General features: G+C 42.8%; 3 protein-coding genes across 7 annotated transcripts; 1 reads left to right on the top strand and 2 right to left on the bottom strand.

Moving 5' to 3' along the window:
- Positions 1 to 363: 363 nt before the first annotated feature.
- Positions 364 to 7,706, bottom strand: LOC124997555 (properdin-like). The gene is made up of 11 exons (XM_047571333.1): positions 7,536 to 7,706; positions 5,608 to 5,746; positions 5,371 to 5,528; positions 5,125 to 5,292; positions 4,825 to 5,019; positions 4,574 to 4,741; positions 4,300 to 4,491; positions 4,049 to 4,222; positions 3,531 to 3,728; positions 2,058 to 2,169; positions 364 to 1,718 (listed from the first exon to the last, which is right to left on the bottom strand). The coding sequence occupies exons 1-11, from the start codon at positions 7,594 to 7,596 to the stop codon at positions 1,589 to 1,591; spliced, it is 1,695 nt and encodes a 564-aa protein (XP_047427289.1). The 5' UTR covers positions 7,597 to 7,706; the 3' UTR covers positions 364 to 1,588.
- Positions 7,707 to 8,866: 1,160 nt separating this feature from the next.
- Positions 8,867 to 10,479, top strand: LOC124998471 (DELTA-stichotoxin-Hmg2b-like). The gene is made up of 3 exons (XM_047572909.1): positions 8,867 to 8,996; positions 9,102 to 9,177; positions 9,866 to 10,479. Exons 2-3 carry the CDS (start codon positions 9,107 to 9,109, stop codon positions 10,338 to 10,340), a joined length of 546 nt encoding a protein of 181 aa, XP_047428865.1. The 5' UTR covers positions 8,867 to 8,996; positions 9,102 to 9,106; the 3' UTR covers positions 10,341 to 10,479.
- A 3,273-nt stretch (positions 10,480 to 13,752) lies between these two features.
- LOC124998470 (NACHT, LRR and PYD domains-containing protein 5-like) lies at positions 13,753 to 25,495 on the bottom strand. 5 transcript variants are annotated; one of them, XM_047572904.1, is made up of 13 exons: positions 24,985 to 25,495; positions 20,012 to 20,411; positions 19,517 to 19,639; positions 19,283 to 19,405; positions 19,040 to 19,162; positions 18,832 to 18,954; positions 18,624 to 18,728; positions 18,416 to 18,538; positions 16,342 to 18,199; positions 15,624 to 15,797; positions 15,219 to 15,392; positions 14,991 to 15,037; positions 13,753 to 14,546 (listed from the first exon to the last, which is right to left on the bottom strand). In XM_047572904.1, the coding sequence occupies exons 2-13, from the start codon at positions 20,340 to 20,342 to the stop codon at positions 13,996 to 13,998; spliced, it is 3,855 nt and encodes a 1,284-aa protein (XP_047428860.1). In that variant the 5' UTR covers positions 20,343 to 20,411; positions 24,985 to 25,495; the 3' UTR covers positions 13,753 to 13,995. The 5 variants fall into 5 exon arrangements, with proteins under 5 accessions (XP_047428860.1, XP_047428859.1, XP_047428862.1 ...); XM_047572903.1 differs by having other exon boundaries at positions 18,624 to 18,746; XM_047572906.1 differs by lacking the exon at positions 18,624 to 18,728.
- Between the last annotated feature and the right edge of the window lie 1,942 nt (positions 25,496 to 27,437).

Here is a 27,437-nt window from a genome sequence, read left to right on the forward strand (position 1 = left end):
CAATATTTTTAGTGATGAGTCAGCCGTACTGTAATGCTGATTTGAGCACGTTCTAAATGTCTGATTGACCAATCAGATTGCTTGGTCGGAACCATTTGTTGTATAATAGCTGATGAAGCCAACCTCAAGTGGCCGTTAGGAGAACTGCAGCTTTTTACTTCATGTTTCGGCGGTTTGTCACTCTAGGCTGAAAACACCAACAAACTCAATTCAGTTCAATTCAATTCAACTCAACACATTTGTAGACGACATTTTACTATATGTAATGCAGCCCAAATTGTCAGTCCCGCTCTGCTAGATATAATTGAATTGTTTAGTTCCTTCTCAGGATACAAAGTCAACTGGAACTGGCATATTTAGGAATACAGATAAACAAGAAACACACTTTACTATTTGAGGCAAATTTTACAGCGGTGTTAGAAAAACTCAAGGCACAGATAGAATTCTGGAAAACACTGCCAATTTCCATCATAGGTACAGTAAGCACAATCAAAATTTTCATTTACTTTATCAATTAATCAATAATAAATCTCAGAATTAAAAAAAAAGGTCACCTATGCAAACAGAAAGAAAAAGAAGGATTGGCTGTGTCCGATGTTTTTCATTACTACTACTCAAATATCCATTGCATTGCTTACTGGCTGGATGAAACAATCCTTTCTGTCAACTGGTTGTATATAGACCCCTTCATGTTTTTTTTTTCTACTTGAATGCCCCTGAAACACGCAACTAACTTGCTTTAGCTAGCGGTTAGCATTAGTATTAACATGTAACAAGAATCAATGATTTCAGTTATGATTTATTCTAACCCATGACGTTATCCAGGCTGTAACTGAAGATGTGTAACATATTAACCTTATCTGACATGAAGTGTGGGCATTGTTGTTGATTGTCTCACTCCACTCCTTTCTTTTAATCACCAAAGCCAAACCAAAGTTTCCACGACTGGCAGCAGCTGGTATGTGATAAAACCTCAAGTTAGTGTTTTTGATTTTTCAGTTTTGGCACCAAGAAATACAGCAAGACACCATTTTTGTGGTTGAAAGTGACAGTGTTTGCCTCAAGCTTCCCTCTGTGCTGAAGGGGGTCTACAGCACATCTTTGTTTAAAATTAAAATAGATTATATCTTTGTAACCAGATGTTTCCTTTTCGTTTCATGCTGATCTGCATATGAGAGAGCTTATAAAACCATAATGCTCTTTGGGACCAATCTGACTGAGCTCAGACTCCTCAGGTCTCGAAGGATGCAGTGGGCGTGGCTAACAGATTTCAAATGAGCTGGGCAAAATTTGAAATACTTTACCACTCATTTTATTTATCAAGATTTAGCATTAAAAAAACAGTAAGACCCATAAGAAATTATTTTTTATGTTTCTTCTTCTTCTTCAAACACTCCTGATGATCTCTCATATTTACCTTTCGGTGGGGCTATTGCTTGAGGTTGTAAGCTACTGCCCCAAGCAGCAACATCTGGAGGAAGTGACTTTAAATACATGAAGCTGATAATATCTGATAACTCTGCAGCTGGACACACAGCCTCATGAAGGATGACGAGCACCTTGAGTGTCGTTGTTGGTCAGCAGGTTGTTAAGTGCAGGGGGGAACGTTGACACAGGGTTCAGCCTGAGCCTTCTTTTCCCCTACGGGCAGCGGGCCGCAGTCCAACAGCGGCCTTCCAAAGAATGTCGCCTCTTCCCTCTGACGACCGATGGTACGACTGAAAACACACACATCAGAGAGTTCAGTTCGATCATTCTTTCCTCCAACAGTTTTTAATGTTTCTGATTGTCTCGCGATCTGTTTACAGCTTTAATTGAAGAAGCTACAGACCTAAGATCTAGTCACTTGTCAAAGACTACTGACAGTGTATTTCTGGAGGTTGAGGTCATCGTCTGGATCAGTTCGGTTTGATTCACAACATAAAGAAATCAACTATAACCTGAGTGCTACAGCTGCGTTGTAAGAGCTCGGTGCAGACGTTCAAATATTCACTGTGACTCAGTTTGATCTGCTTTTAACAGATTTTTGGTCCCTCACAGGTCAAACATGAACTCACCTGTATCCGCTGTAATCAGGATTACAGAGTCTTGTCCTGGTACGTCTTGAGCCCGCTCCACAAGGAGGCTTACACAAACTCCACGACTCCCAGCCACCCCAGCTTCCCTTAACTGCAACACACAGCATTGGGGCTGTTCAAACAATCTGTGTAGTTAACACCATGAACTGAAGGAGGCAATGAAGAGCAGTCATACGTAAAACCATATATTAGAGAGAGTCTGGCCAACTCAAATCTTGGGCACCATGTTAGATACATCGGATACATTCTACAGTGTAACCCTATGGGACGGACATGCTATGTTGAAATAAATGTCTTATTTTCACCATTAACGGGCCTTTAAGTGTTATTGTCAATGTCTGTCAATGTGTAAAAGGCCCTCGCGTAAATATCCCAGCGTCTACTTACTTTAAATATCTTAAATGAGCTTGTAAAATGCCTATTTCTTTCTTTCTTCTTCTTCTTCTTCTTCTTCTTCTTCTTCTTCTCCTTCTTCTTCTTCTTCTTCTTTTAATGCTCTGTACTTAATGTTTCAGGTTGCCTTTTAACATCAGGGACAGTGGCTGAAAACTAGCCTCTTGGCTAAGTCTGGCTCATTTATGATTTATTGTACCTACAATTTATCATTTATTAATGTGCATTGTCCCTGACAAATAAACCAATAAACAAACAAACATTAGCATCCTAGCCATAATAACTTGGTAGTAACCGAGGCTAAGTTACATGACAATTAAATTTATATGTCCATGTACTATCTATATGGACATAAATTACATACACACATGAGTTTCTCACTAGCTATTTTTTTAAGCTACCATAAGGCTAGCACAAGGCTTGGTTAATTTCAAACTTCATTCATTTGTAAAGCGGTATTGGGCGTTTTTGAGATCAAGGTTGAAGTTTATTGACCATTTGTACCTTGTTAAAGTACCAGCTGTTAAAATATCAGCTGTTTGGTGTCAGCATCTTTTTGACCATATAAGGAGAGTGTTGGAGCTGAACAGTAAGGGAATTCTACAATTAATGTCTGAAGCTCCCTCAGATTCAGCAAGAATGTTTTGACACTGTTCTTCCTTTTAATAAACCTTTTTGAATGCCAGAGAAGACTTGCATTCAAAGAAGAAGTGATCACTTCTCTCTTCAGCGCATCAATACACAATAATATTTACCTCACATAATAGGGATAAATCAGTTGACATTCAGTTCTTCCTTTAAATCTCCTGCTCCCATAACTTTCTCTGTTTTTGTTCACTGGGGAAACGGTGGAGTTTCCCCCGTGTTTTCCTGATCCTGTGCTGGAGCCGTAGGCTGAGCACCGTGGCATATTTCAATTTTGAATTCAATTTTATTCTCCGTTATTGCCACTTCTCTGTGTGTGAATATTGGTTTTGATGCATCTAACATGGCGACACGGACTCAGGTTTGGATTAGAGTTTCGAAGTAAGGCTGAGGTTTTGGATTAGTGTAACTCACTGTAACATCCTTTGACGTCATAGCAGACTCTTCTGTCCAACAAGCGGAATCCGGCGCAGAGGGTGCCGTTGTGAGCTCGATGGAGACACTCGCGCTCTCGAATTTGTTTTCCGCCAAGTTTCTTGCACGTGATAGTCTTACCATCATAACCGGATATACAGTCACTCCATGGCGACCACTCTGACCACAGCCCGTCAACTGAAAACACACAGAAGTTAGATGTGATGTCAGACTCAACACAGCAACTGTAGAAGTGATACAGTCTCTAAACACTGATAACAATTCTTACTAAGGCCTTTTCAGACCTCGCATCGTCGGTTCACCTGGCCTGCTATTACAACTGAACTGTGTTTTAGTTCACTTAACTACCATGTTAATGGCAGTTTCTGGGGGGCAGCAGTGTAACATTCATTGGTTGTATTTGTGGGTTCACAGTTTACTGCCAGATGTCAGACCAACGAGATTAGAGAAACAGAGAGAGAGACATCTTCATTAAAGAAAAGGCAGAAACCTTTTACCTGGACAGTGGGTGTTGGTGTGACAGATGGTCGTCTGACGTCCCTCTCCGGGACATGGACGGCCGCCATACTTGGGGATGGGGCTGTCACATTTCCTCACTGATACCTGAGCCCCAACCCCACAAGTAACAGCACAGGGAGAGAAGGGAGACCAAGGCCCCCAGCCTCCGTCCACTGATGGACAGACAGACAGAGTTATTGTCTATAGTGCCATTATGTGGTAGGTGGTGTGCTTGGACAGACATGCGTACCTGGACAATGAGGCAGCCAATGGCATTGCTCCGATTGGCTTAGTTCACCCCGGCAAGGTGCACCGCGTGGTGTGGACGAAGGTTCGGGGTTAGAACAGGAGCGTTGCCGACTCCTGACAGAAGCTTTGTTAGGTGACAAACAAGAAGCTGAACACTCGCTCCAAGATGACCAACCGGACCAGAACCCGTCGACTGTTGGAGACGCAGAGACTCAGACCCTGTGTGTCTGTTTGTGGACCGTGTGTGGTTGTGTGTGAGTCTGTGTGTGTGTTACCAGGACAGGGACTCTGACAGACGCTGCTTTGACTGCTCGGTCCATCACAGTTTCGCCCGCCATATTTAGGGGTGGGGCTATCACACTTCCTGTTTGACAGCCGAAGCCCCTCCCCACAGGTAACGGAGCACGGCCCGGGCGGTGACCACGCACCCCAATTGCCGTCCACTGGAGACACAGCGAGCCAGAGCACACGTCACGTCACCTTGAACTACTCATCAGATCAGGTCTTTAATCTAGTGACCTCTCACCTGGGCAGTTGGGGATCTCGCTGCAGCTTTGCGTTTGGGAGTCGTCTCCAGGGCAACTTTTGCCATGTGGCTCTGTGTCACTGGAGGGGGCGGGGTCAGAGCAGGAACGCCATCTCTCTCTGGTGGGGGTGGTGGCGTCAATACACGAACCAGAGCAATCAGACCAACTGGACCAAGGGGACCAACCACCGTGGACTGGTGGAGTGAGACAAGTAGAAATAGGGGGGTTGTGGTGAAGAAAGATAAGTTTGCCCTGCAGGGGCAGCTTTTAACAAGGATGACGCGGCCAACACCTGTTACCTGGGCAGGCGTTGAGAGACGTGCAGCCCTCTGTCTCTTCTGAAGGACCACTGCAGGCGATGCGACAGTCAGGATGACTGGCGCAGACTCTCTCTCTCTTCCTCACTCCAACTCCTCCACAGGTGACCGAGCAGGTAGACCAGGGAGACCACAAGGCCCACCCCTCATCTACACACACAGAAACACACATGATAACCATCACTGTCTACCACAAACGTGTGCGCGTTTGCGTGTGCATACGTGTACCATCGAAGCAGGTGCCGTTGCAGGGCTCCGTCTGCAATTTGTCATCGGCGTTCTCACAATCGCCGAGGCCGAAACACTGCCTTCTTTTCTGCCTGACTCCATCTCCACGTAGGACGTTACACGGTGACCATGGCGACCAGGGAGACCACACTGGAGGACTGAATGCAACGTTGTTACTGTATGGTCCCAAACGGAAGTTAGGTTGTAATTGTTTGTGTGTGTGTGTGTGTCACTGACCCACAGGACCGACACTCTCCGTCTGTTGCCTGGTAACCGTACTGTGGATTCTGACAGCAGTCATCTTCGTCCACCTCGCCGAGCTCTTCATCACACTCACCTGAGTCCAGGTAAAACTTTGCGAAACATCTCACACAATCTGCACACACAGGGACACACACACACATGTATACAGGTTTACAGAAGGAGGATGGGAAATACATCAAAGTTCTTTCACTTGACTTTTCTATGACATAGAAATAGAAATAAGAAGAATATGTAGCTGTTTCTGGCTAGATGAGACCTTTATGGTTTCTGAGGACGTTTCCAAGGATGTTTATGGTTTTGCGGACTTTTCTGAGGATGTTTGTGGTTTCTGAGGAGACTTTTGGTTTGAGGACATTTGTGGTTTCTGGGGACATTTGTTGTTTCTGAGGACTTTTCTGAAGGCATTTGGGGTTTCTGAGGACTTTTCTGAGGACACTACTGAAGACCTTTCTGAGGACATTTGTGGTTTCTGAGGACGTTTCTGAGGACACTACTGAAGACCTTTCTGAGGACATTTGTGGTTTCTGAGGATGTTTATGGTTTCTGAGGGCGTTTCTGAGGGCATTTTTGGTTTGAGGAAATTTGTGGTTTCTGGGGACATTTGTTGTTTCTGAGGACTTTTCTGAGGACTTTTCTGAAGGCATTTGGGGTTTCTGAGGACGTTTCTGATTTTTGATGATTTTCCTGAAGAAGACATTTGTGCTTTCTGAGGACATTTCCGAGGACATTTGTGATTTTTGAAGAATTTTCTCAAGACATTTGTGGTTTCTAAGGACGTTTGTGGTTTGTGTGGACTTTGTGAGGGTGTTTGTGGTTTATAAGGACGTTTCTGAGGACATCTGTGGTTTCAACCTGTTTTGGCTTAAACGTTTGCGTCTCTTTGCGTAAGCCTGCAAACCTTCTGATTAATGGCTAATCAAACGTGTTGCAATGCACTGTGAGATGCAGGTCACTGCCTACTGTAATGTCAACAACTGGTCTGACAGCAGCAGTTAACACTCTACACAGGTTCTACACAGGTGGGTCAGTAAAACAGGATTTGTTTCATCAACAATATTTTCTTATATTTTCTTCAGTCACATGTCAGAACGTCTTCAAGTGGAGAGACCAACAGCTAGACTTTTTCATCATAAATTGAATTTAAGTGATCTCACATTGTAAAAAAAACAAAAACAAAAAACAACTTAGCTCTGCTTGGAGTATAAGTCATGAGCCTTGCCCCTTCCATGTTACCTAATAGTGGAATTTCTGCAGACTGGTATCGCGCCAACTCCTTTATTAAGGTGTCAGTGTCTCCCTCTGACCGACAGGAGGTGCTGTTTCACCCTCCTTCAATCTGCAGCGTTTGGCCTTGAGTCAGTGTAATGTGTTTGTGGTCCAAACACAGAGGTTTCATGAGGCTGACAAGGTTTAAAGGTCTTATGCTAGGTCAATAAAACGATTTTTACTAAAACTGGAGGTACGAAGCATTTTCAGTGAAAATAGTGCAGATCTTTAACAAGATTAACTGTGATCCATGATAAATAACATCTGAAACTACAACTCAGATGTGATGTTTGTCGGTATCTCAAACTCAGTTTTTCATAGGTAAGGATCCCTACCAGATCCATTTGGTTATTCATTGAATCTGTATTTAAATTGTCCTCCAGAGGATTTATTCTTTTTACAGCACACAATCCCAAGAAATGTTTTAAAACATGTTCTTTTAATGATGGGATTTTTTTTTCTTTTAGTTTAAGTGTTTTTTAGTGTCATAAGAACCACAAAACTACAACTGCAACTACAGCATGTCTGAACCCAAAACAACATTGTGTGGGACAGTCGAGGAATTACTCGTCTAGAAGCAGTTGAAACACGACAAACCTCACACACAAGCTCAAAAGCCAAATGTCTGGACTGACCTGAACGCTCCACAGAAACCAGCAGCACGACCAGAAGCAGCAAACCCTTAAGAACCTCCATCGTCCTGTTACTGCAGCGCGCTCTCTGTTTCCCGCTGACAGCCTGCAGCTCCACTCCTCCCTCAGACAGCAGTAGGTCAGTTCACCGCGACGGCCCCCAGGGTCTGGATCGGTTTTTATCAGTCTTCTGTTTGAAGGAAAACAAGTTAACGCATGTTTCGGTAAATGCCAGAATTCCTGTAAAGTTCAATAAACTGAAGATAAACAGGAATCAGCTGTTTGTTTATCCGACAAACACACACACACACACACACACACACACACACACACACACACACACACACACACATTTTTTTTAAAGCTCTCTTCACGAGGACCGTCACAGATATATGTCAAGGTCCTCAGTCATCCAGGTCATGCTAATCCAAAAGACTTTTAGTTAATTTACCTTTTTATTAACGTCTTTTGTGGTTCTTTGGTATAATTAAATTTCTATGCCCTTTATCCTAACCCTAATCATCTCAACTAAGTGCCTAACGGTGGTAATCTTAACCTAATTGGTCCTAAAACCAAGTCTTAGCCCTCTTAGGCCTAGATCTCTGGAGAGATGGCAGAGTCCAGGAGGATAAAGGTGCTCCAATGGAGGAGCTAAGTCAAAGATAGGCCACATAGTGATAGGATTAAAGCCCAGTCCAGGCCGAGCTGGCAAGTGACTGCATGTGGGCTTCCCTAAATAAGAGGGAGACCATCACCACGGCCCCAGAGTCTGGTCAGGGGACCTGGCTCACCCAAAACCACCACCCCAGGGCCAGGGAGACCACAGGATGCGTGGACTCCCAGCCCCCCACAGAAGGGAGGGGAACCTGACAGACCATAGGCACCATAGGGCCCCAGACCGCTGACAGACTTTCCTTCTGAGGATGCTTCACTTTCCTGCATCTGTCTGGGCCGCATGTTTTCATTCTGACCCCCTTCCACAGGGGAGAAACCCGTTATCTAGCTCCTTGTTTGTCAAAGGAATGCTGTTATTTCTGACATTCAGAAATCCCAGATAAATCCGCTGACAGCTGACTTCTTTGAGTTTTCAGTTTCACTTTCATTTCCTGCTGCTTCCTGCAGACTGGGTTTCTAGGGATTTTCCAGCTCTTCAAGGAGCGGTGGTGTCATCTGTCACATGCTTTAACGCTTCTGTTTGCGGTATTTTTTCTTATGATCTGCAGCCACAGAAACCTTGCAAAAGATGTTTCAATGGAACGAGAAATAAAAAATTTAAAAAATAAAAAAAGCAAAAGAAATTGTAGGTCGGTTCTGTGCAATCAGAGTCCTTCCAGAAAACAAGAGGTTAAATCCTCCACGGTGTCGGCTTCAGTTTCGTTTCCGTCTAAGTGGAACATTTTGATGACTTGCAGCTGCAGGATTTTAACGCAGAAGCTCCTCCCTCCCATCTCCTCAACGCTGCTGGTGAGTCTTTTGTGTTTTCATGTCCGTCTGTTGAGCACTGTTTACAGGTCGAGTCATTTCACCCTTCACCTGAATCTGCTTCTGTCTCTGCTTCATTACTCGCAGACACCATGTCTATAACTTACCGCCAGTGCACCATCGATCTTGCGAATCAGAGCAACTTCATCCTGCATGACCCCAGGTAAACTCTCTCTCTTATTTTGAACAATGTGTCCGTGTTTGAGGAAGTTTGGATTTAAAAAGTATGCAAGGACAGATCGGCAAAAAGAACTCCACACCACACAGTAAAAGGAGGTGGTCACAGCATCCTGTTTTGAGGCTGCTTTTGTTTTATGTTCCCGGGTTTTTACACTTATCAGCCACGACATTATGGCCGGTTAAGTGAATAACATCGAGCATCTTATGACAACACATTGTGGTGCCGGGAAACTTTTGGACCTGGCATTCATATGGATGTTACTTAGACATGTACCACCCACCCGGCAGGATACAGCCTGACACAGGCACACACACGAAGCAGTAATATGTAGTGCATGCTCCTCCTCCAGGGTTCATATAATGATGTGTATTGTCTAAAGGGGTTAGGTTAAAGGTTATTGACCAGCCGTTGGTTTATAAACTACCAGCAGTAAGGGGTCAAAGTCTCTTTGCCTACCCACCAGAGGCTCCCTCAGATTCGGCCAGGATTTTTAATAAAACATAGAAGGAATCGTGAGAAGTTTTTCTCCTAAGAAGCTGAAAACAAAGAGCACACATCCTGTTTCTTTTTTTTTTTTTTTTTACTTTCTATTTAACAAGAATGCGACTCCTTCTGTTCACACTTTCTGCTGTGAAGTCATTGAGATTTTGTTGTTTTTGTCTCCGGCCAGCGCCTTTCTCATCAGTGGAATGTGTGACACTCCTCTGCCGCTGTGGATGGGCCACTCCGATACCGGCAGCGCCCTCTTCTCCAAGACCCCCCACACGGCCTGCGGAGTCGTTGCCGTCTTCACCTACAAGCTGCACAACAAATCTGCGAAGCAGGACGAGCGGAAGATGGCCGTCATGTTCTCCGTTCCCTACGACTTCAACTTTTACTCTAACTGGTACGCCGTGGGCGTGTTTGACAAGGAAACGCAGTGTGACCACGCGCTCTATGAGAAGATGTATTACGGCAAGCAGCAAGGGTTCATCAGGGGGAAAGCCAGTGGCCCCAGTCTCACTTACAGAGATGATGATGACATCACCATTGCAGCCAACATGACAGACACTTACCAGCCCGTCCTGACTGTAGACGTAAGCATCAGCAGCAGGAATAGAGTCACGTCACAGAAGAAGCGTGGTCACTATTGTCGATGTTGTTGATTAGCAAAAGAGAAGCCTTCACATTGGTCTCCTATCAGTTCAGGGTGTTGTCTCCACTTTATACTGATCATGAAGCACTAATAAATGTGACACTAACTTTGTAATCCATATTATAATAAACACATTTATTTGCCTGTAACTCGACTGTCTCTGTAGTTCTATAGTGTTATGACCCAGGGTCATTGTGTAATATTTGTTTTTGGATGTATGACTTGTCTGTGCTGTTTTTTTTGTTTTTTTCCCTTTTCCATGTGCTGTTCCTCCCTGCCTGAGGGTGGTGCCACCTCTGTTGGTCTCCAGGTGCTGGCTGGCAATTGGTGAATGGGCGGGAGGAAACCCTATAAAATGGCTGTCGTTTTGGAGTTCTTCTTCTCCTCTTGACCCTCCTCCCAACTGAACCAGGCATTTGTGTGTGATTTGGCAATTTGTATTTGTTAGCAGACCAGGTAGTGGTAAGGGTGAGTGTCTCTTTTTGTTGGGACCTTTTTGGCATAAGGGTGAGTGGCTCTTTTTGTTGGGACCTTTTTCTCCTGTTTATTTTTATAGGGAGTCAGGTTAGAAACCTGTATTTTGATTTCCTTTATTTTTGATTAGGTAAGTCAGCTTGGGGGCACAGTGTTTTTTTTGTTTGTTGTTTTGGGCCATGCTCACCCTGAAGCCTATCACTACCATTGTTGATTAAATAAATAATTATTTGTTGGTCTGCAGCTCTGTTGTATGGTCTTCCTTGGGAGTGGGAGAGAGAGGGGGGCGTCCTTTCCATGTTACATTCGGTTCCCCTAGGTCGGACGTAACATGAAAAGGACGCAACAGATCCAAAATGTGATAAGTCTGGGTCCTACCTGATAGCTGATGGAGTTCTGATGCGCCGCTGGTCCCCTCATCCTGGTCCAGCATATGAGTCTGTGACTCAGGTTGTAGTGCCACAGCAGTTTCGTTCCCAGGTGCTAGGTTTGGCTCATGACCATAGCATGTCCGGTCATTTAGGTATCAGAAAAACCTACAACCGTATCCTCCGTATATTTTTTTGGCCAGGGCTTAAGTCAGATGTTGCGAAGTTTTGCCGTTCATGCCACACATGTCAGGTCTCAGGAAAACCCAATCAAGTAATCCCTGTAGCTCCATTAAAGCCAATCCCTAGTGTTGGAGAGCCATTCGAACATGTCATCGTGGACTGCGTGGGTCCTCTGCCAAGAACAAAGTCTGGAAATCAGTACATCCTCACTGTGATGTGTGCTGCGACCCGTTACCCTGAGGGTGTCCCGTTGCGCTCCTTAAAAGCACGCGCCATTGTAAAAGCGCTCGTCAAGTTTTTTTCCACATTCGGCCTTCCAAGGCGCATCCAAAGTGACCAGGGATCGAATTTCATGTCAAAAATTTTCGCCCAGGTCATGTCAGAGCTAAACGTGAAACACCACACTTCCAGCGCCTATCATCCTGAAAGTCAGGGTGCGTTAGAGCGCTTTCATCAAACTCTGAAAGCTATGCTCCGCAAATATTGTACCGAGAACAATCGTGAGTGGGATGAGGGACTGCCCCTGTTGTTGTTCGCTGTGAGGGAAACGTTGCAGGAAGCGTTAGGTTTTAGCCCAGCCGATTTGGTGTTTGGCCACACCGTGCGCGGCCCTCTCCGTCTGTTGCGAGAGAAAGTTCTCTCAAACAAAACTAGTTCAAGTGAAAACATCCTTGACTACGTTAGTTCCTTTAGGGAGAGATTGCATCACGCTTGTGATTTGGCCCGTGATTCACTCTCCACTGCTCAGTCCAAAATGAAAACAAGTGCGTTTGTCACCCCCGACCATTTCTTACAGTACACTGTTATGCCCTTTGGTCTGAGAAACGCCCCAGCCACTTTCCAGAGGCTCATGAGCACAGTTCTTTGCGGGGTGAGAAACTGTGAGGTTTATTTGGATGACATTGTGGCCTATTCATCCAACTGGACTGAACATGTGAAAACCCTTTCGGAGATTTTTGAACGTTTGTGTAAAGCTTCCTTAACTCTCAATCTGGCCAAATGTGAGTTTGGGAAGGCTGTTGTTACCTATTTAGGTAAGATAGTCGGACAAGGACGTGTCTGTCCCGTGACTGCCAAGGTGCAGGCCATCGTAGATTTTCCAGCCCCCCGAACGTGCCGTGAGCTCCAGCGTTTTCTGGGTATGGCTGGATATTACCGTGGGTTTTGTAAAAACTTCTCAGATGTAGTGGCTCCACTGACAAGTTTAGCAAGCCCCAAAGTTCCCTTCCAGTGGTCAGAGGAATGTCAGTTTTCTTTTGAGGCCGCTAAAGCTCTCCTCTGTAGTGCGCCTGTACTTGCCGCCCCAGATTTCGGGCATCCCTTCAAACTGGAGGTGGATGCCAGTGCACTTGGCGTCGGTGCAGTGCTTTTCCAGGAAGATGGGCGTGGCATTGACCATCCCATATCCTACTTTTCCAAAAAGCTCAAAAAGCACCAACTGCACTACAGCACGATCGAAAAAGAGGCTTTAGCCTTACTGTTAGCGTTGCAACACTTTGAAGTGTATCTTGGGTCTAATGCTGAGCCAACCGTTGTTTTCTCTGACCACAATCCGCTCGTGTTCCTCAATAGGATGCAGAATAACAATCAGCGCCTCATGCGCTGGTCCTTGTTGCTCCAGGACTTTAATGTAAACATTCGGTATAAAAAGGGGTTAGACAATGTCATGGCCGATGCGCTGTCCAGGACTTAGTGCATCAAACATGTCCTGTGGGGAGGAAATGTTTGTTCTTAGATGGGGGGGGTGTTATGACCCAGGGTCATTGTGTAATATTTGTTTTTGGATGTATGACTTGTCTGTGCTGTTTTTTTTGTTTTTTTCCCTTTTCCATGTGCTGTTCCTCCCTGCCTGAGGGTGGTGCCACCTCTGTTGGTCTCCAGGTGCTGGCTGGCAATTGGTGAATGGGCGGGAGGAAACCCTATAAAATGGCTGTCGTTTTGGAGTTCTTCTTCTCCTCTTGACCCTCCTCCCAACTGAACCAGGCATTTGTGTGTGATTTGGCAATTTGTATTTGTTAGCAGACCAGGTAGTGGTAAGGGTGAGTGTCTCTTTTTGTTGGGACCTTTTTGGCATAAGGGTGAGTGGCTCTTTTTGTTGGGACCTTTTTCTCCTGTTTATTTTTATAGGGAGTCAGGTTAGAAACCTGTATTTTGATTTCCTTTATTTTTGATTAGGTAAGTCAGCTTGGGGGCACAGTGTTTTTTTTGTTTGTTGTTTTGGGCCATGCTCACCCTGAAGCCTATCACTACCATTGTTGATTAAATAAATAATTATTTGTTGGTCTGCAGCTCTGTTGTATGGTCTTCCTTGGGAGTGGGAGAGAGAGGGGGGCGTCCTTTCCATGTTACATTCGGTTCCCCTAGGTCGGACGTAACAATAGATCATTGTTATTATTAATCAGCTTTCTGCACAAATAAACCTCCTCGTGCTGTTTCCGGTTTCAATCAGTGTTTAATTGCAAGTCAACAACTGTTTATACACCAATCAGCCACAACATTAAAACCCCTGACAGCAAAAGTACATAGCACTGGCCGTCTTGTGCCAATTCGATGTTCTGCCAGGAGACTTGTGGACCTGGCATTCGTTTCGTGTGGATGTTACGTAGATATCTACCACCCACCTAGATCGGATCAAGCCTCCTATAGCTTACACAGTTTTATGAATTGCTTAACATCATCCCCTACCGAAAAATGATCAAAGGCAAAACCAGCGTAAAGAGGTTCGGTGAATGTGGCATTAAAGGTGTGGATGTGGGTCAGTGTGTCGGAGGAGACGCTGTAGAAAGACAGAGTTCCAGCGGGACAGTCCACGTACACTGCTACTCTGTCAGAAGAACAGGAGCGGTTTAGGTTTATTTTCGTTTTTTTCTTGTTATGGAAAGCAGTGAAGTGGTTGTTGAAGCAGCACAGACTCCAGGACTGGTCGTTTGAGCCAAACCCGCAGTGGGAACTGCGTCCTTTCCTCCTGATTCCCTTGTAACTCACTGATAGTTCAACGCTTCCACTCCTCTCCACCTCCCAGTAACAGCGACCCGTCAGAACGTTTCTGCACAGCACCTGAGGCCAGCAGTCAAACCTGTCGGGATGATCAGGATACCAGCGATACATCGCCCAAGACACCGTCTTGTTGTTCTGCGACAGTCTCAGGTTATAATTTGCCGTGTCTGGGTCCAGCTCGAGTTCGCAGGCAACTGATGGAGAGAAGAAGAAAAACAATGCTTCATTCACTTCACATTAGGGGTCTTCAATGTTTTTCAGGTCGAGGACCCCCCAAACTGATGGACAAATTATGTGGGAACGTCCTACCTACTATACTCTGTATTAAACTCAGCCTGGTGCTATCTATAAATATACATTATTACTATTATGTTGCATTCAATATTAAGCTATTCAAATAATACACAGGTTCAAATATTTCCTTACTTCAAACATGTGCACCATAAACATACCTAACATAAACATACCTAACTGGTGTATCGACAGATAAACCCTGAAAATGAGAAACTCTGTATAGAAATGGCTGTAATGAATCCATCTTTCCTCCAGTCGGGATGTGAACACCCTGAAATTAAAGCTGAAAGACTAAACTTTAAGATCATACACATTGATCAATCAAAGTGGTAACAATCACTCACACTTCCTCAAGCCAGGTTTCAGCCTGTGCTCTCCTCCATAGTCCAACCTGTGGGACAAACGCTCAGTATTGAAGTGGTCGATAAACTTTTTCAACAGTTACTATTGGCTATAGTTACAACTCCTGATGTGTGCACTTTTTCCTTGAAGAAGAATACCACGGTGTGTGAAACATGGTCCGTATGATGGCTGGAGGGTTTCGCATGCACATCTGGTCTGTCTGTCCATACCTGAGAGTGTCCAGTCTCCAGTGCGGACTCTCCAGTCCGCGAGACAGCAGCTTCACTCCCTCGTCTCCTGGATGGTTGTAGCTCAGGTCCAGCTCACTCAGATGGGAAGGGTTGGCACTCAGAGCTGAGGCCAGAAAAGCACAGCCTTCCTCTGTGACCATACAGCCTGAGAGCCTGCATCATCATAATGCATTCAGTTGATTGATGAAACAATAAGAGACAATGGCTTCCTAACATGTGTTCTTTATATACATCACGTGCAACACGATGTTCATTCATTTCTCAATTTCATCTGGCCAGTCCTTGTTTTCATTCTGTTTTCTTTTGCAGACAAACATTTTTATTTAATTTATCTATTGGTGCTATGTGCACCAACATGCAGGTTAATGCGGAGAAGAATCCAACCTGAGAATTTCAAGTTTGCAGTGAGGACTCTCCAATCCAGTAGACAGCAGCTTCACTCCCTTGTCCTGCAGGTCGTTGTTGCTCAGGTCCAGCTCTCTCAGACTGGACGACTGGCATCTGAGAACCGAGGACAGAGCTTCAAGGCTTCTCTCTGAGAGGTTACAGCCAGTGAACCTGAAGGAGAGCGCAGCCGGGTTTATACTTCATCCATAAGTTCTCATTCTCTCTGAGGCATGACATACTTAATGGAGACAGCACGGACCGTTATTGGTCATCTTCTGTTTGAACACAGCAGAAAACACACATCTAACCGTCTGTGCTGCACCCTTTCATCTTGAAACACATCTCTATCGCAGTGAATTTAACAACGCGAAGCAACCTTGACTTGCATTCAATGCAGGACAGGAAGTGTGGTTTAATGAGGTTACTCATCCACAGTCTGCCTATGACCGGCAGGAGAACCAGCATGGAAGCCCTGGGCAACAAAATGTAAGTAAGTCATCAAAAACAAGGCCCATCTAAATGTTTAACAGTTATAATACTATCTCTGTGTTGTCTTTCCATCAAAGTGGCTTTTCTGATGTGGACATCAAGATGTCCTACAACCCCTTCAAAGAAATCAAACATCCCTGGATTAAGTTTAAATACAAGATATTCCAATCTGAAGCACAACATCCTGTGATGGATAAGATGCCAAACGTTAAGTTTGTGTACTCACAGAGCTTTGTTGGAGGCTTTGATCACTGGAAGTAGTCTCAAAAGCATCTCTTCTGAATCTGAATATTTCTTGAGGTCAAGAACATCCAAACCGTTTTCTGATGACAGTAAGACCAGAGCTGACCACTGAGCAGGAGACAGATTATCTGCAGACAGACTTCCTGTTCTCAGGGACTGTTGAATCTCCTCCACCAGAGAACGATCTTTCAGTTCATTCAGACAGTGGAACAGATTGATTTTTTTTGCAGAGGGATTCTCTCTGATCTTTTTCTTGATGTACTTGATGGTTTTCTCGCTGCTCTGGGAGCTACTTCCTGTCCTAATCAGCAGGCCTTGCAGACGGGTCTGATTGGTCTGCAGGGAAAGACCCATGAGGAAGCGGAGGAACAGGTCCAGGTGTCCGTTTGGACTCTGTAAGGCCTTGTTCACAGCGATTTTGTGGACATTTTTTGTCGAAGCTTTACTGAAACATGTGAGCAGGCCCTGGACTGTCAGTCGTGGCACAGGCATCACATTTCTGTTGTTGTTTATGAGTGATACGTTCACATGAACAGCAGCCAGGAACTCCTGAATGCTTAAGTGAACAAAGTAGAAAACCCTTCTCTGGTCTTCGCCCTTCCTTCGAACACAAACCTCTTTGAAAATCGTTGTGAACCATCCCGCGTACTTAGAGGCTGCTCTGATTGTAATACCGCTGTGTATCAGATCATGCTCGTCAAACACTGTTTTGTTTTTTTGTAACTGGTAAAAGGCCAGTTTTGCCAGTGAGCAAATGTACTGAATGGAGTTTTCTGGGATATAGTTTTTCATTGTCTGATTGATCTGAACCACCAGGAAGTGGGTGTACATCTCAGTTAGGGTCTTGGGCAGCTCTCCTCCCTTTTTGGTTTTCAACACATCCTCCAGAACTGTAGCAGTAATCAAGCAAAAAAATGGGATCCCACACATGACATGGAGGCTTTGTGATGTCTCAATGTGGGAGATGGTTCTGCTGGACAACTCTTCATCTCTGAATCTTTTCCTGAAGTACTCCTCCTTCTGTGAGTCTGTGAACCCTCTGACTTCCGTCACCACGTCAACATACCTAGGAGGGATCTGATTGGCTGCTTCAGGTCGTGTGGTTATCCAGAGGTGAGCGGAGGGAAGCAGTATCCCCCTGATGAGGTTTGTCAGAAGCACTTCTACTCGCATTGACTTTGTCACATCAATGGGTTCGTTTTTTTGCCACGTGAAGTCAAGCTGAAGGAGACTGTCATCAAGTCCGTCAAATACAAACAGAATTTTGAATTCACTGCTGTTTATGTTAGAGTGTTTTGAGTTCTGTGAAGTTCTGAAGATGTCATTAAGAATCTCCTCTGTAATACTAATGCCTGGGATACAGGTGTGAATTAGCTCTGCCAAACAAAACTTGTCTCTTTTCCATAAATGCAGTTGTTTAACATCAAACGGGAAAACTAGATGAAAATCCTGATTGGCTCTTTTTTCTGCCCAGTCCAACAAAAACCTCTGCACCAAGAACGATTTGCCTATCCCTGTAGGCCTGCAGGTCAGTACTGTTCTTGCGGCTGTTCCTTTTCTGGAAAGGTGTTGGAAGACCTCGCAGAGCTTAACTGGTCTCTCTGATTCGGCTCCCGTTCCTACTTTCACTTTGGCCCTCCTGATCTCATGCTGTCTATTGGAGTGTATGCCCGACCGTTCAGTGATGAACAGCTCCGGATTCATATCTCCCAAAAGTTCTTCATGCTGCTTTTCTGTCCACCTGTCTTGTGCACATCTGAGTATGTTCTGGAGGTCAGTCTGCAGTGTGACCTGGTACAATGTGTTGGGTGGTGGAGAATGTTCTAGCGGCATCACCACATCTGCAAAAATAAAACAAACAAACAAACAAACAGATGATAAGCCTGAAGAGTCTAGAAATGACAATTAAGAGTGTCAGGAAACAAGCACTTGTTTCAATCAATGTTAGAATTCCTACAGGCCAAGTCTATATGTTTCACATGCGGCTAAGAATGATTAACAACTTATTAATGAAGTAGATCTTTTTTAGGTGAGAGGATTTCCTTTGAACACTTTACTTTCAGTCAGATTGCTGGTAGTTTGGAGGTCAGAAAGAAGAGCAGTCTCTGGTTGACCAGACGGGCCTGCCACATCCTCTGACACCTCTTCAACATCATTAATTACCACAGAGACACCACTGTCTGTTTTGTAGATGATTCAAACAAAAGTCTGTATCATTCACATGCGGCTAAGAATTGTTAACAACTTTTCTTAAAAACACTTTACCTTCAACAAGCCTGCTGGTAGTTGGGAGGTCAGAAAGAAGAGCAGCCTGTGGATGACCATACGGGCCTGCCTTGTCCTCTGACACGTCTTTAGCATCATTAATTTCTGCAGAGACACCACTATCTGTTTTGTAGATGATTCAAACAAAAGTCTGTATGATTCACATGCGGCTAAGAATTGTTAACAACTTTTCCTAAAAACACTTTACCTTCAACAAGCCTGCTGGTAGTTGGGAGGTCAGAAAGAAGAGCAGCCTGTGGATGACCAGACGGGCCTGCCTTGTCCCCTGACACGTCTTCAGCATCATTAATTTCCGCAGAGACACCACTATCTGTTTTGTAGATGATTCAAACAAAAGTCTGTATCATTCACATGCGGCTAAGAATTGTTAACAACTTTTCCTAAAAACACTTTACCTTCAACAAGCCTGCTGGTAGTTGGGAGGTCAGAAAGAAGAGCAGCCTGTGGATGACCAGACGGGCCTGCCTTGTCCTCTGACATGTCTTCAGCATCATTAATTTCTGCAGAGACACCACTATCTGTTTTGTAGATGGTTTAAACAAAAGTCTGTATCAGTCACATGCAGCTAACAATTGTTAACAACTTATTAACGAAGCAGATCTTTTTAAGGTTAGAGGATTTCCTTAAAAACACTCTACTTTCAGTCAGCCTGCTGGTGGTTTGGAGGTCAGAAAGAAGAGCAGCCTGTGGTTGAACAGATAGAGCTGCCTTGTTCTCCGACTTGTCTCCGACATCACTCATTTCCACAGAGACACCAACATCTACAGGGTAAGCAAAAGTATGTACAGTTCGCATGCAACTAAGAATTGTTAAGAAGTTATTAACAAAGCAGATGTGTTTAAGGTTAGAAGATTTCCTTAAAAGCACTTTACCTTCAGTCAGACCACTGATAGTTTTGAGGCCAGAAATAATATAAGCCTGTGGTTGAACAGACCGATCTGCCACATCCTCTGATGTGTCTCCAACATCATTCATCTCCACAGAGGCACCAGTATCTACGATGTAGACGGTGTAAACAAAAGTCTGTATCATTCACATAAGGCTAAGAATTGTTAACAACTCTTAAACAACTCTCTACATAGGCTACACGTCGAAGAACAAACTGGTATTCCACTGTCATGTGCAGCCTGGAGTGCCCCAGGAATCGCTTTTACGTCCCTTTTCTAACTCATAATCTAACTCATGATAACTATGGTTTGATGACTAATATTTTCTTTGCAAATGACACTCGAGTATCTTTTGCAGTCAGAGACCTCTTCACATACTGTGGTGATAAAATATTCTTTATACAATTGATTTGAGCAATTTTCACGTATAATGTTGTGTTGTGTGTAATATTGTTTTGCAGCAGTTCTGTGTGAGCTCACCTGCATCGCATATTGTGTTATTAATTTGTAAAACTGATGGGCCTGCATCATGAGACAGCTTGGGGCCTGTGTCTTTGTTTGACAAAATCTCCACCAGGTCATTCCTTCTCATCCTCTTGAACACCCTCGTGGCCACCTCCAGCCACTGATGGCTATAGGTTTGCACCATCAGGTCCACGGTGTCTGGACGGTCTGCGTTCTCCAGCCGGTACTTTGGGATGGGGGAGAGGTGTCTAAGGAAGTCAGTCTGCTTGAGGTACCACTTAAACTCTTTCAGCTCTTTGTCCCCTAAAGAGTGCAAAGTTTCCAGCAACTCTATCACTGTCGCCATTGTTCCTGTCTGCAGGATCAATCTTTGGCTCAGAGAGGGGTTAAGGATTTGATGGCATTGTGTTCATACCTGTGGGGCAAATATCAGAGAACAGCATAACTACATAAAGGTTTAGGTAGAGGAGTCAGTCATTCCACAGCAGGTTCATTTAGTTTTTGACAGCTTTCCAAAAGCTACTCTTTTGTACAGCCTGGAGTTCACCAGGGATCACATTTAGGTCCGTATCATTTATAATTCACAATAGTGATAGTTGCGTTTGATGGCTAATATTTAGATGACTTATGAGTATCTTTTACCATCAGAGAAATGTTCACATCCTCTGGTGTTGAAACATGCAGTAGATCAATCAGTTTGTTGGTTGACAGAAAGTTCCTCTGCAGCCACTTTGATAATCTATATTTTCATATACTAACTGGTTTAATAATTTTCAAGCAAACTGCACATGCTCAGATTAGAACTTATCAGTTGCTTTCAGGTATCAATATAAAACAAATATAACACAAATAAACACAAAGTGCAGTTTTTAAATTAGGTTTTTCCATTATCAAAACCTACATGGCCCTGTGTGAAAAAGTGTTTGTCACACCTGTTAAAATATAATTTAATTGTGGTTTATCACACCTGAGTTCAGTTTCTCTAACCACATTTAGGCTGTGGCTCAGTAGGTAGAGCGGATTATCCATGAACTTAAGAGTTAGCGGTTCGATCCCCTTAATGTGCCACATGCCAAAGTGTCCTTGAGCAAGACACTTTCTGTGGACAGAGTACTCGACCCCAGTACTTGAGTAAGAGGACAAATACTACCGGTTTAAAATTTACTCCGTTACAAGTAAAAGTAGCTCAGTCGAAATGTTACTCGAGTAAGAGTAAAAAAGTACTTGCTTTTAAAGGTACTTTAAGTAAAAGTAAGAGTAAATTTCTTATTTTTCACATCGATGAATTACTCTAATTTTTACTAAAAGAATTTAAGGACCTTTTAACTCTTGTTTCTGAGAATTAACTCTCTGAAACCACCTGCACTGATGTGCTTGCTTTTAGAACCACAATGTCATATAAAGCCTGCAGAAACACCTATAAAAACAAGTAAAATGAATGGGATCATAAGAGGACAGCAGATGCTGCAGATGCAGTGTTTATTAACAATCATTAAAACTAACCAGGGAACTGGAACCCCCTCAAAGACCTCCGTGCCTGTCTCCCAATGTCCGTCTCCCCATGTCTGTCTTGTCTGTCTCTGTGCCTGTCTCCCCATGTCTGTCTTGTCTGTCTCTGTGCCTGTCTCCCCATGTCTGTCTTGTCCGCTTTCATGTAGATCCCAGTGGAGAGTGCGCACTGTGATAGGTTTCATTCTTTGACAAACACAGCTTGTGTCCAATAGCATTTAAAAAAAAAAAAAAAAAAAAAGCGCAGATCTGAAAGTAACGAGTACTTTTCACCCTTCCTAGAAATTTAGAAATTTATTTCGAGTAAAAGTAAAAATATTTGTCTTGGAAATGTATTCAAGTAAAAGTAATAAGTACCAAAGAAATCTAATTCTCAGGTAAAGTACAAATCCTCTGGATATGTACTTAAATTCACTCCATTACTGTCCACCACTGGTGCTCGTGTGAGCGAATGGGCAGATGTGTAAAAAAGCACTTAAATTAACAATAGGTATGTAACCACATGAAAATACAGTTGGGTTTATTACGTGTATTTTTTTTTTTGTTGGCTTCATATTCATTGATTTCCATCATGTGTGAATTAATTCAGAGCTGTGTTTGTGGCTGTAGTTGCTTTCAGCAGCCACAAGGGTGCGCTTCATGTACGGTCAGCAAGGGACATTCAGTTGAGCGTGCATTGCATGCTGGGAGCTAGATGAGCTATTCAAGCCCTGACACTGATGCCGTAACGGTCCGTGAGGAGCGAGATTATTATATTATTATTAATATTGTTTTATTTTCACGGACACGAGTTGTATGTTTTTCCGAGTTGCTATGAGAGTTCGAGGACGACTGCGACCGCAGAAATTGCTGTGACTTGTTTTCTTTACCGAGGACTCCGGTGAGTTTTCTGGTTGTATGCTACGTGCTAATATGCTAATCGATAAGCACATTTTCAGTCACTGTGAATGCTAATGTCGAACATTATGTTACCAAAAACAAAAAACTAACAAAAAAAAAACAAACAAACAAACAAACAAAAAAACTGTCGGAGATTGACCGTCAATGTAGCAAAGATGTTTTCAATAAGTTAGTGTGCTGAGTTTGAGCTGTAAATGAAATTTTTCACATGACCACCATAATTTTTACTGCGCCATTTTCGGACGCCATGTTCAAGGTTGATGATGTGAGGTTAAATTGTCTGCTAAGGCTTATGATATGTGTACTTACAGGGTTTTCCCTGCTTTTCTAATGTGAACGCTGTGTTAAATCCATTTTGAGATGGTTGAAATATGAATAGTTGATGTATTGGTTTATGTTATACTTTAAAAAACTCACATTAATGGTGACTTGAGTTATTTTTTTATATATACATCTCATAATACAGTTGTTTATAGGCTGCATTTGAGTAGGAGAGATAAAATATATTAGATGAAATATAATTCTGTACAGAAATTGATTGATGACTTATATTATATTCTGCTATGAGGGTTGTTTTTTTTTTTTCCAGCTGGATCTACATAGATTCGGATAGTGTTGATTTTGACCATGGGCTCCCGTCTGAGGTGAGTCGAGGAGGCTACACAATCCTCCATCTTCCTCATCTTTGCGAAGAGCCACGCCTGAATCAGATAAGATCTCAACAACATACTGCACACATACACACTACCCAGGTAACATATACATTAAAAAGACTTTGACGGACTTGAATTATAATTGACTTTGGACTGAACTTTATTTATACTTTGAACTTTGCTATTGAAACAGCTATAAGCTGGAAAGAACACTATATTTCGTTCTTTTTGTTTGTTTGTTTTGTTTTGTCTTGTTTTGTCTTTTTGTTGTTTGTGTAAATAAGCAGTGTTTACATTAGCCTTCCCTCGCTCCGTGAGTCAAACCAGGGTTCAGTATTTATCTGTCTAACTTACTGGGTTAAACATTCCAGGTTACAGGTAGAAAAGCGGTATATTACCATTTGCCTGATTACTGCCACAACTCTTCTCAATCTAGAAATCACTTAAATAGGACCTGGTTGATAAAGTGAAGTGGACCAAAAGATCCTCAAAAGCTAGACGTCATGGTGAGGTCCAAAGAAATTCAGGAACAAATGAGAAATAAAGTGTGAAATTGTGATCTATCAATCTGGAAAAAGTTATAAAGCTGTTTGGACTTGAGTGAACCACAGTGAGAGTCATTATCCACAAATGGAGAAATCATCAAACAGTGGTGAACCTTCCCAGGAGTGGTCAGCCGACCAAAATAACACCAAGAGGTCAAAACGACTCATCCAGGAGATCTCAAAAGACCAACATCCAAAGAACTGCAGGCCACACTTGCTTCAGCCAAGGTCAGTGTTCGTGACCTTATGACGCCCAAGATGTTTGAGAAAATACTATGTGGACTGATGAGACAAAAGTTGACCTTTTTGAAAGGTGCATGTCCCATTACATCTGGCGTACTAGTAACACAGCATTTCAGAAACAGAACATCATAGCAACAATAAAATCTTGTGGAAGTGTCATGGTCTGGGGCTGTTTTGCTGCTTCTGGACCTGGAGGACCTGGAGGAACCATGAATTCTGCTTCTACCAAAATTTCCTGAAGGAGAATGTCCTGAAGGACCATCTGTCCGTGACCTCAAGCCCAAGGTCAAGAGAACTTGGGTTTTGCAGCAGGACAATGATCCAAAACACACCAGCAAGTCCACCTCTGAATAGATGGAGACAAACGACATGAGGACTTGTGGCCTAGTCAAAGTCCTGACCTGAATTTTACTAAGATGCAGTGGCATGGCCTTAAAAAAAAATTCATGCTGGAAAACCTTCCAGTGTGGCTGAATAACAACAATTCTGCAAAGATGAATGGACCAAAATTCCTCCGCAGTGTTGTAAAAGACTCGTTGCAAGTTATGCAGTTGCTGCTGCTAAGGGTGACCCAACCAGTGTTGTTTTTCCTGTTCGTGTCATCTTTCACAATACTTAAATTTGATGACCTTGAAATCCTACCCCCTGTTGGCATCATGATAATCCTCTAGATAATTTGTTTGGATCAAAGTTATCCAAATCCTACCAAAAAGTTTTGAACAACACAAAATGAAAGTTTGATCCAAATTAAAACTAGGATTGAACAATGTGATCTAGTTTGAATCTTTTGAATAAGCCATTTTCAAAATTTGATCCAATCTGATAACTAAAAGCAGTCAGTTTACTGTTAAACAACTGGTCCCTGGTGCTGAAACATTTACTTCATTAAAATATTCTGAAAGTACTTACATTAGACATTTGTTTTTGAGATTTTCCCCCAAGACTGTAAAGAATTTACTCATCTGCATCTCCTTCCTGATCACTGTGGGTGTTGCTGTTTGAGCTGCAACAACTTGTGTAACTTTGACAAGAAAATTAAGGAGTATCAAATCTCTTCTTCAAAATTCAAAATTCATCATTTTAGAAGTTTCTAGTATGACACCCTGGTTAAAACAAAGGCAATAAAATCCAGTTTTACCTGATGTAAGTTTCTGATGCTGAAGCCTCTGACGCCCTAAGACGTGCCATGTCATTTTGAAGAATGCTGTACCAGTCTTTTTTCTTGTTGTAACCACACCTGAAACGTATGATAATTCATATAGAGCTTTGTGTCTTGTCAAGCATATTGCATCACTTCCTGTTTCTGCGCTTCCTGTTCTACACTAGATGTAGAAACAGCACTTGCTGCCGCTGCTTGCAGATTGTTTCATCTTCTTCACAAAAACTCTTTCTGTGTATTGCTGTAATTAAATCTTTACTTCATAAACCCACTCTAGAGCCAGATGTTTCAGCTAACTATGGACCGATATTCAACATTCCTTTCATTTCTTAAATTCTAGAAACTGTTGTGTGACCGTTTAAACAGGAATTGTTTGTTCTATGAGTTTCAGTCAGAAGTTTCAGAGTTCATCATAGCACAGAAACAGCTCTGGCTAAAGTAACCAATGATCTTCTCATGGCTTCAGACAATGAACTCCTCTCTACACGTGTCCTGTTAGATCTCAGTGCTGCATGTGACTCTATTGATTGCAATATTTTACTACTTTACAGTTTTTGTGCATGTCAACAATGATTCTTCTACATACTTAAGTTAGGGAGTTCATCAGGGTTCTGTGCTGAGACCAATATTATTCACATTGTACATGCCTCTCTTAGGCAATATCTTATATATATATATATATAATTTCCATTCTTAAGCAGATGACACCCATTTATATTTATCCATATAACCAGATGAAACTAATCAGCTTGTTAGGCTCCAAGCATGTCTTAAAGACATGAAGACTTGGATGACCTGAAACTTCCTACTCTTAAACTCAGACAAAACGGAAGTCACTCTATGTGGCACTGAACACCTCAGAGTTTCTTTATCTAATCATATAGATAGTGATATATACAGTATATACTTTGTTATATTTGGCAAGTTTATGTCCTTTAATTCTCATATAAAGCAAGTAACCAGTACTGCCTTCTTCCACCTATATGTTTATTAGGGGTGTGCAAACCACCAGTATTTATTTTTGCTTTCGCGTTTGTTGAAGGGGAAAAAAGTTCTGTCTGTATTCGAATGAAATTCAAAGTAGGTGTAAAATTCATTCTTTTGAGTTGCATATCTAATTTAGGGTGTGCCTGTGTAAAAAATGCATTCTTTAATTAGCCGTTATAATAATTATGGAAGTGTCTCTGCAGTATTGGCTGATGTTGTGCATTAAATGCAGCTAATATAGGTGATTTAGGTCGACTTGACTGAACCTCCACTTTCTCCCCTTGCATGGCACTGGTGTGAGAATGTGTGTGTGCTTGTGTGTGCGCATGAGTATATGCATCTGTGACTGTAAAACGCTTTGAGCACCAGTAGCTAGAAACTAGACCCTATTTACCATTACCAGTAGACAACAGGCTGAATTACAGAGCTGACAGATGAATGCTGACATGGGAGAACCTGTCAGCAGACGTCTCCATACTAATGTAACGTAACGTAATAATCTCTCCGTCAAACTCTGCTTCCCAAAAGTTGTATGCTGCCTCCGCACCCCAGTTATGGTAAAAAAAAAAATGTATTAGACAAAACTAGTGATGCAGTTTAGTCGTGGATGTTTGTTTCGTTCTCAAATGCAAATCATTTAAAAACTATTGGCTTGAAATAAGTATTTATAAAACGCACATTTGTGCCTTTCCGAATACCCTATTCAGGTTCAGCTCCACCCCTAATATATGTATCGGGAAAATAATCCTGTCTTAGAGTGAAGCTGAAAAACTAGTTCATGCATTTCCATGCCTTCAGTGCTGGATTACTGTGATTCGTTGCTGTCTGGTTGTCCAGATAGCTCTTTAAAAAGTCTCCAATTGATCCAGAATTCTGCAGAAAAAGCGCTGACAGCAAGAGAGATCGTATTACTCCAGTTTTAGCTTCTCTTCATTGACTCCTTGTAAAATTCAGAATATAATTTAAAGTCTGTGAAGGTTGTCAGTCATCCAGGTCATGGTAATTGACCTGGATGAATAAAGGTCTGAGAGACTAGTGGGAAGTTGAGGTTTAAATAGGAAAACTCTGTGGTCGCGTGAGTTTTCCTATTTAAACCTCAACTTCCCACTCGCTGCTCGGATGAGTGGCGAAACGTCTTTTGGAATAATTTAAAATCGTCTTCCTTACATACAAGGCCCTTAAAGTCCTAGCTCCACTGTATCATATCACCCTAATGGCTCACTTTGATCTTGAAGCACAGGCTTACTTGTGATTCCTAGAGTTTTCCAAAAAGTTGAACTGATTTGAAAATGTAAATTTATGTTGTAGCTACTTCCTGTAACTACAACTGATGCTTTGAGACTTTGTCAAAATTCTGAGCAAAGCTTTATAAATACTGAACATTAATCAAACTTTGTCTGCTACCTGTTCACTCTAAGTAAAATGTAACTGATATACACAGTCAA

This window comes from Mugil cephalus, chromosome 20, assembly GCF_022458985.1.
Source record: "Mugil cephalus isolate CIBA_MC_2020 chromosome 20, CIBA_Mcephalus_1.1, whole genome shotgun sequence".
NCBI classification, from domain to species: Eukaryota; Metazoa; Chordata; class Actinopteri; order Mugiliformes; family Mugilidae; genus Mugil; species Mugil cephalus.